The sequence below is a fragment of the Pseudorca crassidens genome, chromosome 18 (genome assembly GCF_039906515.1).
Source record: "Pseudorca crassidens isolate mPseCra1 chromosome 18, mPseCra1.hap1, whole genome shotgun sequence".
NCBI lineage: Eukaryota > Metazoa > Chordata > Mammalia > Artiodactyla > Delphinidae > Pseudorca > Pseudorca crassidens.
The window spans coordinates 67187240-67206204 of NC_090313.1; the positions used below are offsets into that span (position 1 = coordinate 67187240).

Consider the following 18965-nt stretch of genomic DNA (forward strand, 5'->3'; position numbering starts at 1 on the left):
CATTTTCTAATAGGTTATCAATCCCTAAATATGTCCTATTCTTCTCTCATCCCAGAATGCTCTTGTTCTGCCCTCTCACTTGGAAAAGTTCGATTTTGTGTCCCAAAACTTATCTCAGATAAGTACCTTTTCCAAGATGCCTTCCTGATCCCTTCCTGACTGTGAGCTCCCAGTGGGAACAGACTGTGATCTGTCTTCTATGTCTCTCTGTGCATTTTCCCACCAGCAAGTGGACACTTCTTCCTGCCCCTTTAATGCTTCCAGGTTGTTTTCTCTTTGACATGGAAAGAACTACATGTTACTAAAAGAAACCAAATATTTAATCACTGAAATTATTCTGCATAGAATTTTAAACCAATAGTCTCTGGGTAAGGGGCTCTCTTATGAATACAGAGGCATGGACCTTGTGATAGATATTTTCTCATTAAGAAAATGCCTTTTATGTTGATTGGAGCTGTATTTCTGATAATTGAAACTGGCCAGCTGAAGTCGTACTTTGTTTTAATATTCTTAATTCCTTATAAACTCAGAATAAAACAGTCAGATCTCTTGTATTAACTTATGTTTCCTCATCGATTTCATCTCAAAGGATAGAGGAAAACACAACTGTGAAATAGTCCTTTTTACCTGTTCTCTGTCTCTAGTTGTAAGTATTTAACTGGGGAATAAGCTCATTTTTAAAAGTAGAAATTGAAAAATAGCCTCAAGAAACAAGAGACATCTTTAGGATGGCAACGCTGTAGAAGTTGCCAGGTCTTAGTCTTTAACCAAGATTCTATGCAAAGTGTGATTTAATTAAGGGTGCCATTATCCTGGAAAGCTCTCTGTCCTTATCTTTCCACAGAATTAGGAAAATAGTTGCCACATAACGTTAATCTACAATGTGATGCAGCTAATGCTAACGGCCCTTTAATCTATGGGCAATGTTGTTACCAATAATTATGAAAACAGTTTTAGAAACAATGGCTTTGAAATATTAACATACTGATTTTTTAAGCCATGTAATAAAAGAATAATTAGCTAAGAAACACCAGTGTCTTGATAACAGGGTCTTGATTCATCTAAAAGTAAATATATTTTGGTTAAGTGGAACTATTCTGAAAATCTTACTTCTGATTCATTCAACTGAAAAAATGAAAAGAAAATAAAAATAAGAATGAAATTCAGAGTTAATCATAAAATGTCATCTTGTTTTGAATTTTCTTATTTTCAAATTTTAATTAAATATGCAAATAAATGTTTTGCCAAAGGGTCTGCTAATATCCTAATGATGAGTATTTCTTATTTAGGTAGAAGAAAATCAGAATTATTCAACCATAACAATCCATTTACTCTACATCACTTTTTTATTTGAACATTTAGAAAAGTAACTGTTATGGGATTTATGTGGCAACATTTTATATAATTTATTATATCACTCATGTAACTTCTACTCTCTCTCTGAACTGCTATTGAGGTCAGGGAAAAACCAGTTGAATTATATTTGTGTATTCACAGTGAGAATATACACTATTTAGAAAGGAAGAACAAAATCATTTCACATTGAATCCAATGACACTGTCATTAATCTTAGAAATTCTCCCTAAAGCTACTGAAAATAAAGAACTCATGGCCTTGGGTCAAATTTACTTTTTTTCTGAGAAAGTTTTCAAAGAATACCTTCTAGTGACCTTTGTCTGAGGCCAATGAATTATATTAAACTTTCCCTGATATTGTTAGAATCTGACATCTGGTTGTCCTTTAAGAATATATGGTGAACTCTTCACAAAGTACATCCCTGCTGGCAAGTCAAGGTCTGATTGAGGTTGATCACGTTGAAACCTTTATGATAATTTGCCCCATTGAGAGTTGAACAGCCCTAGCAAAATAATTCAGTAAAAAACCATTACATTTCATATTCTATAATCAAAATTTTATTATACAATTAAAAATATGAAATGGCTTACTTAAAAAAAAAACAATTAATTTAAGAAAAGAAATCCTGAACACCAATTAAGGCATCCTTAGTTAGATTCTCCTTGTCATACTGATCAGAAATTCATGGATTGTTTCAAGTAACAGGAGTTTGGTACAAGAATCCAGCCCTTTGATTCTCTGAGCAAGGGTTGATCTTAGCAAGGACAGAGCCTAGAGCAAGACCTGGCTTCGAGAAGAGCAGCAGTTGATGTAGAGCTGGACCTTGGGACTTTTCTCCCCTGAGAACCGATATTAACATGACTTTGCTACTCCACGTGTGTTCTCTTCAAGGTTTACTTATTATCTGGCTTATTTATTCTTAGCTTGTGTTTCTTAGCTTGTGCTGTCTCAAACCTTTGGCTTCTCATAATTCCAGTGATCCTAATTCTACATCATAACTCCTGTCATTTCAGTACTTTTTAACAACTACCTCATTCTCTTGATATTTCTAAGGTAAACTTTCACAGAGAGGAAATCTGATAGTTTAAGCTCATCTTTTCACATCAGGTCATACCACTGTCCACTGGCCTCATATGAATTTGCTCTCCTTGGGGCACTTGACCACTGAAATCCCACCTCCTTAGTCGTCATGCCACGTATAAGATACTTTTTGCTTTTGTTTTCACAACGTAATTTAAATACAGTTTTTTTTTTTTTTTTTTTTTTTTTTGCGGTACGCGGGCTTCTCACTGTTGTGGCCTCTCCCGTTGCGGAGCAGAGGCTTTCGATGCGCAGGCTCAGAGGCCATGGCTCACTGGCCCAGCCGCTCCGCGGCATGTGGGATCTTCCCGGACCGGGGCACGAACCCGCGTCCCCTGCATCGGCAGGCGGACTCTCAACCACTGCGCCACCAGGGAAGCCCTAAATACAGTATTTTTTAAACCATTTCTCAAAGAATATGAGTTCCATTGTCTTTTTACTACATTAAGGTGTTATAATGGTCCTACTGAAACAATTCTTCATTTGGGTTCAGACACTCTTCATCTTATTCCATTTTTGGAGTAAGTTAAGTAATGAAGAAAATGTTCCCTGATATATAAAAAATAGCAAATCTTATTATCTGAGCATTCTGAGACATTTTGTCATCATACAGGATTCACTCTGTGCAATTTTAATTGTAAATGTGGAAATCCATAAAGATAACATTATTTTTAATCCTTCTATAATCAAAAAGGAAAATCAGGTAAAAGAACTTTCATTTTTTAAAGACTAAGCCTGCAGATTTATTATTTATTAACTGTCACTCGGTGCCCTGGGACACAGGTTTGCAAACTTGTTATGAAAAGGACAGGTAGTAAATATTTTAGGCTTTGTGGGCCATATGTTCTGTGTTGCAACTACTCACTGCTGCCATTGTAACACAAAAGAAACCATAGACAGTGTATAAATGAATTGGCATGGTTGTATTTCAATAAAACTTTATGTGCATTGAAATATGAATGTATATAATTTTCACATGTCACAAAATATCACTCTTCTTTTGATTTACTTTTCCGACCCTTTGAAAAAGTAAAAACCATTCTTAACTCAATGACTATACGAAAACATGCTGTGGGTCCGATTTGTCATCGCTGGCCAGGAAACTAAATAGTTTTCAAAGCTCTTGAGAAAATTAAGTACACATTTGTGCTAGTATAAGGAAACAATTTTCTTTAATTTTTTTAATTAAGTTTATTTTTAAATAATCAACTATAACCTCATAGTAATCATGTTCTATCATTCTATCTTATTGTATAATGGTTCTATTAATGTAGCCATTAATGTCATTTTATCTTTATTCTAGGTTATTTGAGACACTCCAGTCCCTGTTTTGGTCAATATTTGGGCTCATCAACTTATACGTGACCAATGTCAAAGCGCAGCATGAATTCACCGAGTTTGTTGGTGCCACCATGTTTGGGACATACAACATCATCTCTCTGGTTGTCCTACTTAACATGTTAATAGCTATGATGAATAATTCTTACCAACTTATTGCTGTAAGTTGAATAACTTGCCCCCTAGAATGTGTCGTTCCTAGCTATACTCCATCCTATTACCATAGGAAATACAATCTATAATTGCTATTGATGAGACGAATCAGAATTATAATATAAATGGTTAATTTGGTATTTCTAAGCACTGTTACCCTACTTGGCTACATACTATTTTAGTTTTTTCATATTACAGATGATTATACTAAATCTATCCTACCAGGCAGTCATTGGCTATGTCACACAGTAGGTGAGGTATGGATTATGAACAGGCAACTCATCTCTATGCAGTGCCCTTTGGGTTTTACATTGTCTCTGACCATCTAATCTACAATCTTGATATAAGCAAACTCATGCTAGCTTGGCAAGATACAAGAGCTAGCCCAGAGAGGAGTCACAGTGAAAAAGCACAGGATTTTCAGTTTCTTAAAGCCCAGACAAAAGTCAGAGAGGAGTAATCCTGAATGCTGTAGCAGAATATGCAGTACCATATGTGTTTATTTGAAACTCTAGAATCCAAACAACTTAGCTTATTTATTCATTCGTTCAATAAATTCTTATTAAGCGCTTACTCTGTTGCCAGGTACTGTCCTAAGAACTAGAAGTATGGCAATGAACAAGAACGGCGAAGTCCTTTATCCCCTTCAACTTGCTTACTAGTGATCTGTGTCTATGGCCATTAGCAACAATGACAAAGCAAACCCATACTGGAATGAAATACATTTCTTAAGTCTTTCTTATGTATACTTTAGACAAGTAGCTTTTTATAAGAATAATTACAGGCTGCCCATTTACTCCATAAATAACTGCAATTATATTGCATCTTTGGATCTATTGCTAATCCTCTGGGGTGTTATTATTGTTATTTTGAGAAGCGGCACTCCTAATTTTAATTATACTGTCTTTATGGACGCAAGACACCTGTCACAGATGAAAAGCTGCATGAAACATAAGAAGAAATGATTTTTATTTACTGATTCCAAGACTAGAGTATTCCCACTAAATATACTTAGGTCCTAGGAGTTGCGGGTGAATATCTGAATTTGTGGAACTTCACTTAAGCATCTCACAAATCTTAAACTTTTTAGATAGTCCATAAATATATATTGTATATTTGTTTCAGAAGTTCTGTGTTCCTCTAGTCAACACATTTGCTAAATGTGGATTCTATTTTCCAGACCACCCTTCCAAAAATATTAGAAAGCCTCTAATTATCAAGCTATATACAGAGAAATTGTATATACAATTTGGATCCTATAAAACATTAAATGTATCAATTTCATCAAGAAGAGAACGTTAGTCAGGAACCGTGTAATATTTTCTTTTTGCTCCTGTGCGGGGTGTGTCTTTCTAGGTGACTTGTAGAAATGAGAACGATCTTCAAATTTCTATTCTTGTTTAGCCCAAACTCTAAAGCTACTTGAGAGGAGAGCAGGCACTGAGCACCTGAGACAGGTGTTCCCCCAACATCCTGCATGTGATGCCTCCTTGGAGCATGAACATGCCAAGTATTTGATTTTCACCTGTGCCACAATAGCAAAATTTGCCCTGAGGTCCCTCTCTTTTTGTCCTGCTACCCTTAATTCAGAGCTCTAGGATAAAGCATGAAAGAAGAAGAAAATGTAACCGTTGAAAGGCAAAAGCGATCATGCAGATCATGTTCAAAGCCTTCTTCTCACTCACTCTTTTGTTCATAGATCAAATATTTATTGTGCACCTAGTATATGCCAGACATACGCTTGATTTTAGGGATACCCAGAATAACGAAGTCCCTGCCCTCGAGAAAAAATAATATAGGATGGACAAAAATTCAATAAATAATTTCAATATTGAGAAAAGGAATTGGAGAATGTGATAAAAGCACAGAAAAGACTGTAACATGGGCTGGGGAGAGGAAACAGTTGAGATAGATGAGAGTCGGGGCTGGCTCCTAGGAGAGGAAATACCTAAGCTAAGCTTTAAACATTAACTAAGAGTTAGAAGATGGGTAGCAGAGGTGATTATAGTTATCACCAGCCTGGAACCTTTTTTTTTTTTTTGCAGTACGCAGGCCTCTCACTGCTGTGGCCTCTCCCGTTGCGGAGCACAGGCTCCGGACGCGCAGGCTCAGTGGCCATGGCTCACGGGCCCAGCCGCTCCGCGGCATGTGGGATCTTCCCGGACCGGGGCACGAACCCGTGTCCCCTACATCGGCAGGCGGACTCTCAACCACTGCGCCACCAGGGAAGCCCCAGCCGGGAACTTTTCACCTTCATTTTTTCTAACCACTGTAGATGTTGTTATAGACCCTTTCAGAATCCCAAAGGAAGAGTCTGCTTTGTGACAGCAGTAAGAGAACATACTGAGGTCAGGATAATCCTCAACTTGTGACTCCCTGAGAATGAGAAAGAGCAGAAGCTACTCACAGGCCAACACTTCACCTGCGGGGCTGCCTTTTTATTACCTGAAGCCAATTCTACTCAGTCCCATTCTCCGTGGCGGCAGCAAACATCTGCTTTCCTTCATTAATGCAGAATCTATAAGCTTGTTTAGGAAGAAAGATAGGGAAGGAAGTAGAAATGGGAGAGGAGAGACAAGGGGAAGCTGTAGCTTCTGTGCGTCCATCTATCGATCGTTTGCTAAGCAAAAATGAAGACCATGCATTTTCTAGATACAGTGACTTCTGTTGAAAGCACGAGCTGTCCAGCGTCTAGACTAAAATCCAGATTATTCAGAGTAGAATGTATAAACAACATATGCACTCATCAGCACACAGCAATTTAGGAAGATTAGAATGAAGTATACTCTGATTTCTCCTACTCTAAAACTCGAGTTTTTTTATAATATTAATGGGTTAAAATGAACTATTTTGAATTTGTATGTACGCCTGGTTTCTACCACCTCCTACTTCCCAGATTTTCTGCTTAAATAAGATTTGTGGCTAATTTAAGAAGAGACTGGCTGCCCCATATCTAATTGCCACAAATGTTCCTTAGTTTTTCCAGGAGATTAAAACAACACAGAATTATTAATAAATAATTAGGGGGCAACCCCTAGCCATACTCTCACCTGGTACCATTTGGCCAAGGTTACGTGAGGGTTCAGTGCTGTGTCAGATACCCTACTGTACATTTCTTAGAGGAACTTCTCTCTGAGTTTATGCCTGTTGCCTAAAGGTGGACAAGGTTTATTCAAATGGAAACATATCAAGTAAGACTTTTACTGGAAATGCCCGAAGTATGAGCCATGGGCACCTACCTAGGCAGGGTTTCAAGGCCTTTGGTAAGACCTAAAGCCCTGCTTGTGGCCAGAATCTAATGAAACTGAGCTGATGTAAGCCTACAGTGCAGTAAATGAAGATTCATCTTCAAGTCATAACTAACCTCTGCAGTCTCTTTAACATGGATTTATTGTAAATGTCTGTTTCCTGCAAGTGGGAAGGATGAAAACTGACAAGAGAGTTGTGACTCCTTTCCAGGCTAAGCCACTGTCTGAGTTTAGGTGACCATCTCTGGGAGTCAGTGTTGTTTTTACAGGCAATTTAATTAACGTTCCAAGAGCCACTCAGAGTCAGGTTACAGGCTCTCTGTGAGGTTTATCTCACCTTATTAATTAAGAAACCTGTCAGCACTTGTCGTGTTTTCCTGTTCAGGACCATGCAGATATAGAATGGAAATTTGCTCGGACCAAGCTTTGGATGAGTTATTTTGAAGAAGGAGGTACCCTGCCTACTCCCTTCAATGTCATCCCAAGCCCCAAGTCTCTCTGGTACCTGATCAAATGGATATGGACACACCTGTGCAAGAAAAAGATGAGAAGAAAGCCAGAAAGTTTTGGAACAATAGGGGTAAGGACACAGCATGTTGGTATTACTGTTTGTTTGGTTTTTTAAAATGTGTGCTTGAGTATGTTTGTATTCCTTATTGAATACATTTGCATTTTATTCTTTTTGTTCTCACTGGGTGCATCCGGTGCACATTTATTGCACAGCTACTGTGTCTAAGAAACTGCCTGCTTAACCATGGTTAACTATGGTTTCACAAACCCATTTCCTCCACTGAGGGCGGTCACTGTTATTTTAATAGGAACCACACTGTACCTACGCCTCTCCAAACCCACTAGTCAAGGCTTGGAGAACTAGTACATTCTCTCTTAGAACCTTAATTTCTAGCTCTATTCAGAATTATAACCTCAGGTTACCTGTGGCATGACTGACTCATCGTCTGTTTCTGTCTCTGGATTGTAAGGGAAAGGATCTGTTTCAGATACCTCACATTCTTAGCGCCTAACCTAGGCCCCCGCACAGAGTGGAGAATGCTTGATAAAAATTTCTCAATTCAGTGATTGAACAAATATTATAACTTGAAAATGCTGTGCCACATTCAAGTGCAGTGATTTCAGAATATGTTCAATTGTTCAACATTTTGCTTCTAACTCCCAGTTATACTAAATGCCGAGAAGTTGTGTTTGTAAAAACTATTAGGACTGTTCAGAGCCATGCCCCTGTTATACTGGAAGATTATACTTCCCTGGGACATTTCTTTCATATTGGAAAGCAAGAGTTCAAACAACTCCAACAGAAAAGGCATGGATTTAAGGCTTTGCTCCAGCCAAACCACTGACCTGTCATTCTTCATTTCTTTCTCACTCAATTTCCTAATTTTCAAAGTTCTCATGTTTTAGAAATTAATACCCTAACATTCATTAGTCACTTGGACCTTCTCAGAGAAATTGCTTTGGAAGTATTCTAATATGCCTTTATATTAGAATCAAGTAATATCAGTTATTTAATTAAAATTAATTATTTTTAGTTTTATTTAACTTAGTTTATGACTGTTAGTTATGCCCTTAGTGATTCTTCTTTTTCATTAATTTCATTGCCCACCAGGCACTGTTATCAGCATCAGATGGGGCTTTCTCTCCTGAAAGTGGCATTGATTGTCCTGTCATCTCTGTAACAATTCTAATTCTAAAGAGAAATTGACTGGCAAGGGAGTATAGCAAACAGTGTGGTTAGGAGAGGCAGTTATATTCTTTCCTAGAAACCGTCACTCCATGAACTTGGAAATTGGGTGTCTATACGATCTTAGAAATGGAAGTCAGATTATGGTGAAGCCTTACCTTGCAATCCTCATACTAATTTATAGAGTTTATCACTGACCTTACAGAAAAATTATTGTACTCCAAGTGTCTTATTTTCCTCTTAAAAAATAAGTTCAATTTATTAAAAAAATATGTTCATAAAATAAATATAATGATTTGGGTTTAATAAGCAATTACTGTACATTTTCCACATGCCAGGAGCTGAGCTAGGAATTAGAGGTGGGAGGAGATATACGAAGGCATGGTTTCCATCCTTGAGGGTATTGTTTTTAACGTGGGGGACACAGATATGAGAACATCTTACTATAATACATGTTACATGACATATTTAACATTACCGTATAGTTATAGGCAAGAGGCCATGAGAACGGTGTGAGAATTAATTCATGTTTTCCTTGAGATAAACGGGAAAAGATGCAGAGATGCTGAACTCTGGCTTACTCCCTTCCATATCACAATATACTTCTCCTTTCTCTCATCTTATTCTTAAATTCATAAGAAATTTATTTTGTCAATCCTTGAAGAGATACTAATTATTAGCACTATCTTATTATGCTTTCTCTCATAGGAGTATTTCAATTGAAAAAGAGTTTCTGGGCACCCAGATAAAAGCCACGCGCAAAAGAAATTTGTCTTTAATATTTTAATTTTAGGCAATAGCAGAAGGAATCTTGGGTTTTAAGATGCCATGGAACTTGTAAAAAAAATATAGGGCCCTGCTCTAATATTTTAAGAGCGCCATCTGTGCTGCCACTAAAATAATGGAGGACCACTCTAAGAATTTGACTTCCAACTCTCTCTCCCGTCCCCCAGAATCCTCCCACTGTTGACATATTTTTAGGAGTATATTACCATCATTTCTTACATGCAAAGAGGAGCTTAACATTGACTTGGGCTTTCCTATGAAAACAGTAATTCAAAGGGTAAATGGTATAACTTAAAGAGCTTTCTTTTCTATACATTCCTGGTCAGAAAAACAAGTTTCTTTTTAATGTCTCTGTCTCTAAATTTGAATATTTTGATCCAAGCTGGTGCACAGAAAGGTAATTCACAATTAATTGTGACCTCAAATCACTCCTTCTTCCCTAGCCATATAAATTTTACTAACCTTTGGTAATGGATATTTTTATGCTTTGGGAATTTATGACAAACTAAATCAATACTGTGAGTCACCTCTCTCTTCTCCATTCTCTTCCTACTCTCAATCCTGCCTCTTCTCTGCCAAGTGGAGGCTTGGGTGAAGCACCAACCTAATCAAACTCAGCACTGTACATTTACCTTTTACCTAGACTGCATTTCCAGAATGAGAAGGACATATTGTGGTATGCATACCCTTACTTGAGTTTTATACATTTAGGTTTTAGATGGAAATAAATAGTATGTATTATTTGCAAAGAAAAATGTAAGATAAATAAAAAGTAAATTAAGAAGAAGTTTGTAATATTAATGGAGGAGTTAAATGAGAAAATAATTCCAAAAGTGAGTGCTGTGAATTCATTTCAATTTGGTGAATCGACCTGATAGTTCATCGTGTAGACAGATGAAGACAAGGAGATAGACACACATCCATTAACTGAAAGGTGACTTTGAAGTACCACTGGCAGTCACTTTGTATAACGAAGGCACGGCTTAGAAGACGCCATGACACTTCAAAGGCACCTTAGAAATCATTTAGCTCAACTATTTCCTTTAAAAAAGAGCTTGTTTACCTTGTGCAGTGTTTTAGGTGACAGAGCTGGGGAAAAACTCGGGTCTTTTGTTTCCCCATCCCATGTGCGTTTCATTGCCCTCTCTTGTTTCCCTGAAAACTCTGATGACCTTGCAACGATACCCTCCATGTTGTGTGTCCACCTTTTGATTTTTCTCAACAGCTTTTGCAGATTCCACCACTGTTTTCCGCTGCCTCTTAGATTCCTGTATCCCAAAGCCCTTGTTTATTTAACGGGCTGGCCTACCTTCTGCTCTCATTCCAACTTGCTTCACATTTGTGAAGAAGAAAATTAAAGCTGACCTGGAGGTAGAGTTTATACCTTCTTGGAGGCATTTTCTCTAAACCTTCCCACTTGTGCTTCACATACTCTTGTCACCAGCACCTGCCTGAATGTTACCCTGTTGATCCCTCCCTGCAAAGCTGAAGCCAGTGCTCTCAGGGTTACTGATTGGCCACAGTCTGGGAGCCCAACATTGGTGATCTTATCTTGTGATTTATGGATAATAACTGATACAACTAGCTCTGAAAACTCATTAACTTTTTTTTTTTTTAAACTTTGGACTTCCTTTTATGGGTGACTGGGAATTCCAGGTAAATTAAGTTTTCCTTTGGAATGCTTTATGGGAGAAGGCAGAAATGAAGCAGAAATGCTTTATTGAACAATATTTTTATTGCCGGAGCAAGCCCATGATGGAGAGATGCCTTGTTTCTGCGAAATCATGAAAATCCCACCAAAGAGGCAGCATATTGAAAGTACAATCATAAAATAAGCAACATTTTATAGCCTTCTGGTTTTTTATATTACTTGTAGAATTTAAACACATGTTATCAGCAAATACTCTTCTCAGTATTAAAACAGTCGTTCTCAAACTTTAGTGTGTCTTACAATCATCAGGAATTTCCATTTTAACAAGCACTTCCAGCCTGTAACTTTAATTAGAAATTCCTGTTAAAAAAAAGCATTGGTATCTAGCTCAGCTTTTTAAACTAAAAGCCAATGTTTGTACTTGTTGTCCAAGAGGTCTAGATAATTTAAAGTAAAAAGATGTTAATGCAATAAGATCCTGCCAGTGTTTAATTAATATGAATCATTTTTAATGCCATAGACCAGGTTTCCAAATAGAATGCTAAAGTTAATGGGCAATATACTGAACCAAAAAACTACTAGGTCTTTTAACAAAATCATAAAAAAATGGTTTTAACCTCTAGTTTTATGTTTTCCACTTTCTTGTTTTCTCTGGAGCACACAGTGAGGGGAGCACGAAACACCATCTCTATTAGGGCCCCTTAGCATCACTCAACCCTGGGGTCACAGATGGGATACTCATGCCTGACCAGTTGCCACAGAAATACATTCAGTTAAGTCACTGCAAGAGAACTAGGAGCAGTGAATGGATTAACATCACCTATCAATACTAAAGAAAAAATGCTAAGAGTACTTGCCTTTCAGACTTCATGTTTTATAATTATCAAAATGTGTCTTTTCATAGGCCTACCAACAAATCTTACAGATATGACTGTGTCCATCCATGGGTACCTCTCAATCCCTAATTTATTGCTGTAAGATTTGCTGATGGAACTTTCAATTAAATTTTCTTTCCTAAGTGGGAATCTAGAGGAACAAATTTCTTCTTGCTATTTCCAGAGTGAGATCCTGAATACTTGCTTTGACAAGGCAACCTTCAGCTTCTTATATCATTTATTTTTATATGCTTAGAAAGTATGTTTATAGAGAACAATATGTATAGATTCATCTATAAATGCGCCAAACTACAATCTTTACAGAGGGATCACATCCTGAAATGGCCCCTTGCCTTTTTACTTGTTTTTTTTAAAAGAAGAGCACAGCAAGCTGCCCCCTTTCAAGGATTCACTGAGCAAAGCAGAGAATAAAAGGCATAATTCATGGGCTTAAAATCAGTGATAGACCAAAACCAGAGTGGAAATGAGAGAAAACGGCACTGACAATTGACTGCAGGGAACGAGCTACATGGAGTAAGCCTGACATTCCGCATATTGGACCCCGGGAAAATGAGAGATAAAGAGTGACAAAATGTCACCATGGATTCCCCAGAGCCCTTTCTTTCATAGCTGCAAAACCCTTCCTGCTCTAAAGCAACCTGACACTTCTATTGAAATGAGAGGTTACCTCTGGGCAGCAAGGCTTCTCACTAGTTGGTCGTTTCCTTTATCATTAGTTCTGTGATCCAAATACTGCCATTGTCTTGTCCTAACAAAGCAGGAGGAACCTGCAAAGAGAGAGATCTGCTAATGTGGTGGGCAGGTGTGCCCTGGGCACCTGCGTTCAAAGCCACCCTGCCAAAGAACCGAGCCAGACTTCCGATGTAATTCGTGGAGAAAACTGCCATCTTAAAGTGCACATCTTCCTCCAAAATATTTTTCCTAGACATCAAGTTAGGGAAGGAAGGTCCCTGATCAGTCACGTGGCTCATTTTTCTTAAACATAACAGAAAATCAACCCAAGTTATTTCAGAAAAAGCTGCCAAACGCAATTCCACAAATTTCTCAGTAACGCTGTAAACATGAACTCATCCACAGGAAAGTCCTTATTCCTAACCCAGGCCTATCATGCTATAATTCTACCTCGTTCGTTACTGTTTAGTAAAAACAGAGAACCCCTAGTCATTGCAGATCACTTATCAATTGAAGTTTAACATGTGAATGGCTTGAAAAAATTAAATACCTCTTACCCACTTAGGTATTTTTTAAAGAACTGTCCGTCATTATATTACTTTTATAAACACACATTGGTCCATTCTGTTCTTAGTCACTTCCAGTGAGAGTTATAAGATGTAATGCTTTCCCTTATGAGAGTAAATCCTTTTGAAGTGCAGCTGATCTTTACCCAACAAAGAGGTGTTGTTGGTGGCAGCTCTATGATAAATATTTAACGATGTAACCGGTTGCCAAAAATGATCATTATGTTTATGGCAAAGAGTGCATATATTACGGATTGAATTGTGTCTCCCCCATAAAGATACTTTGAACTCAAAATCCCCAGCACCTCAGAATATGACCTTATTTGGAAACAGGGTCTTTGCAGATGTGATTTGTTAAGATGAGCTCCTACTGGAGGAGAGACCTCATAAGGACATGAACATTTGAAGACCTGGAAACACAGGAAGCACGTCATGTGGTGATGGAGTAGATATTGGAATTGTGCAGGCATAAACCAAGGAGCATCAGAGATTAAGATACCACTAGAAGCTAGGAAGAGGAAAGGCAGGATTCTACTGTGAGTCTCGGAGGGAACATGGAACTGCCAACATCTTGATTCGAGACTTCTGCCTCCAGAAGTGTGAGATAATAAATTTCTGTTGTTTTAAGCCACGCACTTTGTGGTACTTTGCATGGTAGCCCTAGGAAACTAGTACAACATATGCCATGCATTTTGTGGTTAATTTTTATTCAAATAAATGAGGATCCAGTCTGGAAAGGATGCTGACCCACAAACTAAGATGTGTTGGGAGAAAGAGGCAAAGTCATAGGATGCAAAACAGATGTTCTTATATGTCTCTTAGTGTCTACTTGATCAAAAAAGAAGGAGTAAAGAGTAAATTCTAGCCTGGAATTCTAGGACTGGCACTGCCTTTAGAACATTGTAGTATTTTTGTTACTCACTCAACTGTGGGGACCTTGGTTTCCTTGCTTATAAATGAGGCAATGAGACTGGACCAGCTCTTCCGTTCTAATAAGTAACATGTCTGTTCTTAATGCCTACACGTCAGTCGTCATGTATTGATATTTGAAACCCGATCTTGTGTTCCTTGACCTTTGGTAGATTCTGAGAATTTAGATAATTAAATTAATTTTAGTATTAGCCTAAGAAAGCTAACTTAAAATGAAAGGAATATTTTATGCATTCCTAATAGATATATTCACAATTTATCAAAGATTTTATTGTTCATGATGGTTTCCCTTTAGCAATGCCAAGAAATGTGGATTTGTGATTGTATCCACTCTTGTACCTATGCATATAATCCTCAAATCTTTTTCTTTAGTCCTAACCTTCCCCCAAAATATAAAATAAACAGTGGCATCTCCACCTTAACGTCCTTTGTCAGCATGTCCCAAATTGAATTCTTTATTATTTTTCTAATAGCACCAACATCTCAGCAGCCAGGCTAGAAATCTTAGTCATGCTCCCACCCCAGCAGCAGGCCTCCAGCTCTGTTTCCCCTCAACATTCCCTGTCCCCCTGGGACTCTTACTGTCCTCTCCTTTCCATTCAGAACCCATAGAATGTACAACACAAAGAGTGAACATAATGTAACTATGGACTTTGGGTGATAGTGATGTGTCATTGTAGGTTCATCAGTTGTAACAAATGCATCACTCTGGTTGGGGATGTCGATAGTGGGGGAAGCTAAGAGTGTGTGGCGACAGGGGTTTAAGGGAAATTTCTGTACCATCCCCTACAATTCGCTGTGAATCTTGCATTGCTCTAAAAAATAATAAAGTCTTAATAAAACAAAAATAACTGCCTACAGAATTTGTGTTATATCTATCCATATTTACCAGGACCATCCCTTCACCCTATCACTTAAATATGAATTTCTTATTTACAAATCTCTATTGCCTAGGCTAACGCGTCCAACTCTCTAGCTAAAGAAAATGTTCTTCTCAAGCATAAAATGCCATGCAAATCACTCAAAGATAATTACCCCTAAGTACATTCTTTTACTTTTCCAGAGGCAATCCCAATATGTGTTAAACTATCCACAGGTTTTGTGATTCAAGAATATTTTTTTAAAACATATTTTTAGGTATGTTAAATCATAATATTAATCACAAAGGGAAAAAATGGAGAAAGGACGGGAACTAACAGTTAGTAATAGAAGCCTTAAATCTCTTATCTCATTTAATCTTCAAAATCATTCAGTGAGTTTATCTTTACCTTGCAAAATAAAAAATGTGGAAGGGAGAGGGTCTCAGAGATAAATTCCTCATTCAGGCTTAGTCACCTTCAATCCCAGGTGTTCTTAACATCACACCACATTACCTCCCTGAAAGTAAGAAAAAAGCCACAGTTAGCCCTGATAGTAATGGTCAATAAGCATTGGTGAATTCATTGCATTCATTTTTGCTTTCAGTACTCAGAAGATGGTTAACTGCATCCATTCTTATTTTCTTCCTAGGATAGCGAAGTTCGGTTGGCTGATATAATCTCGCAATACTGAAAACTGTTTTGTAGTATGACCATCTAGTTGTGGAAACAAATTGGTTGTCAAAAACAATTAACTATATTAACTTAGCCTTAAACCTGGGCTATGGATATTGAATAAACTTTTACTGTTATCATAGTAACCTTTTTCTATGTTCTTTCCTTCTGGCAGACTATTTTGCTTAAAAAAATTTTTTTCCTAGAAAAATAAACCTGGAATTAGTTTTTAAAGTGTGATCTTTGATCTTTTTATATTTGCATTACAATTTTAAAGTTCATGTATGAGTAAGGTTCTACTGAAGGGAAGACAGTTTGTGCTCATTTTAATACTAAAATGCATCATGATAATTTTCACTTATTACTCATAATTTTCTGATTTTGTCATCCCTAGTTTTAGTTTTGCATTAAGGAAATTTAAAGTTAACTCATGATTTCAAACTGCTCTCTGCTGACTAGTTTTTATTGGCTTTTTACAGATTAAACTAGCAAAATGCTACAGAACCCCAAGATAATAAAAATTGAGTCGACTAAATTCTATATTAAATTCAGAGTTTCTATTTACTTAAACCATGGAATACGATCTCCTGTACAATACTTACACTGAGAGTGCTGAAGAAGTTAGCGTACAGATTGCTTTTGTATTTGTGTTCACTTAAAAAAAAGGGAAGGAGACCTGGAAGGCTTGTTTCCTTCCAGAAGTGCTTTTGTCTCGGGTTTCAGCTGATCTGTGTCTAAACAGGAGTCACATACCTCCATCTTGTGGCCCAGTCATAAAATTCCCATGCTCTATTTCTTTCAAGATGTTCTAGTTTTGTATGAAGTTTCAAATTTCCCAGTCTTTTAATTAATACCATAATCATTTGAAAATTTGTTTCTTAAGATTCATGTAATACTGAATGGTATTCCAATCATTAGTGGCCTTTAGAAAGTTAAGCATGGTCTCATCTGTTTCTAAAAGTCACTAATAGTCATGAAACACAAATCCATTCTCATGGCCAGTGAAAAGGCCAATTTCCCCTATTGCCCTAAAGAGAAAAAAAGAGTTTCTTTTGAATTGTTTGATTTTTTTGTCTAATATCATTTCACAGTGATGTATGCACAGCCCTTTTCAAAATTCCATTTTAACAGCCTATGATTATTTAGTAAAGAACAAGATCAAAAGACTTAATTAAACCCAAGATATGTTATCTCTTTTTTTTTTTTTTGCTGTACGCGGGCCTCTCACTGTTGTGGCCTCTCCCGTTGCAGAGCACAGGCTCCGGACGCACAGGCTCAGCGCCCATGGCTCACGGGCCCAGCCGCTCCGCGGCATGTGGGATCCTTCCGGACCGGGGCAAGAACCCGTGTCCCCTGCATCGGCAGGCAGACTCTCAACCACTGCGCCACCAGGGAAGCCCGATATGTTATCTCTTCTGCTTTCTCACAATTTACCAAATTCATTCCCTTGTAACAGAAGTATTTTTATTTTACATTACTTTGGCTAGTTTTCTTCCTTAAGAATCAATATTGATATTTATTCGACATGCATAAAATTGGGATTATGATAGCTTTTTTTCTAGTATCTTTAGAATACTAGTGAAATCTGCAAATATATCATTTGTCATTTATTATTTAACTCAATTTATAATGGACATTTTCTAGTCCTTAAACATCTTTCTCCATTTTACACTCCATAATCATTGCTCTCTGCTAACACCAGCTCTGCTCCCAAACCATTCTGATCTCTTCAAAATGATAGCTCAGAGTCACATTTATTTTTTAAAAAATCTAATGAACCCTATCTTTGATCAGAACCTTTTATTTTATTTTGTTAAATTCAACCATCTAATTAAAACAGCAATCTCCTCTTAATGTACATCTGCTTGAAATTAAGTGTTGGGGAGTTCACTAACAGTGTTTCTGATTACATGTTTTATATCATGGTTAAATTCTTAATTTTGCTATTGATGAAGATCTTCATATTGTTATAATGCTAGATTTTTACCCATCAAATCATTATTTTTATTTGACATTTATTTTGTATTTGATATGTCCCATCTGCGTCTCTTAGGATCATTTAAAATGATTTGGGATACATACTAAGTATGATTACTTAATTCTTCATCACTTATATTAAATGAACAATCTTGCCATCATCATTAACTTATTCTATATGTTAAATGCCATAGGAATTATAACCTTGCCCTTTGTTGTTTTGGTTCATTCATTCTTTTGATTCATATGAAGCACTCTCTCTAGCTATTTATTGTCTGTTGTCCAGTAAAATTCCCACTTTGCAGAAATGAGGGAAATAATATTCTTGATTAAAAGAACCAGGCATTATTTTACAGAATGGTACAATATCACTATAACCAAAAAGTAAATGTCCCTTCCCTTTTCAGAGGCGAGCTGCTGATAATTTAAGAAGACATCACCAATATCAAGTAAGTTATTCTTATATCTTGACACTTACATTAAAATAAAGCACAATCTCCTCTTTGGAACTGACTCAAGAGAAAAATCACATTTATGCACTGAATATCAATTCTCTTGTGTTCAAATGCCTCAGGAAGTTATGAGGAACCTGGTAAAGCGATACGTGGCTGCAATGATTAGAGATGCCAAAACTGAAGAAGGTCTGACTGAGGAGAACTTTAAGGTAACCACTTTCATCTTTGTCGCCAAAAGGCAGATTCTGCAGAGCGTGGAACCAGGTGCAGCACGTTTAACACCAGAGCTGGAAACTGGGCCACGTGTTCTGAGCAAGCCTGTCTGTCTTCTGATTTTTAAATTCAAGCCCTATTGATTTATATATTAAAAAAAAAAGCGGTAAAATTTCTTTTCAAAGTACATTGCTTTCAAACAGACAATCTGAAAGATCGAGGGGACTTATTTGGAGGCAAAGAAAATCCTAGTGCCTTGTGGCATTCTGATTGCTCATCCCAGCCACACTCTACTGAGTGAGCTTTACTTTTGGAAATGTCGGTCTGATTTCTAAACCTGAAACACTTAGTAACCAACATTCTGAAAACAACAACAAAAACCTTCTTTGTGTTCGGCACGGCTTTGGTAAAAGAAA

General features: G+C 37.2%; 1 protein-coding gene across 2 annotated transcripts in view; it reads left to right on the forward strand.

Annotated features, from left to right (window-relative positions):
- Nucleotides 1-18965, forward strand: part of TRPC4 (transient receptor potential cation channel subfamily C member 4) — a 161869-nt gene that overhangs the window by 140843 nt on the left and 2061 nt on the right. For both annotated transcript variants that reach the window (XM_067713290.1, XM_067713289.1), the window contains exons 7-10: nt 3740-3935; nt 7561-7755; nt 18289-18330; nt 18456-18545. In XM_067713290.1, the coding sequence (XP_067569391.1) occupies nt 3740-3935; nt 7561-7755; nt 18289-18330; nt 18456-18545 (523 nt within the window). The remainder of the gene's footprint in view (nt 1-3739; nt 3936-7560; nt 7756-18288; nt 18331-18455; nt 18546-18965) is intronic.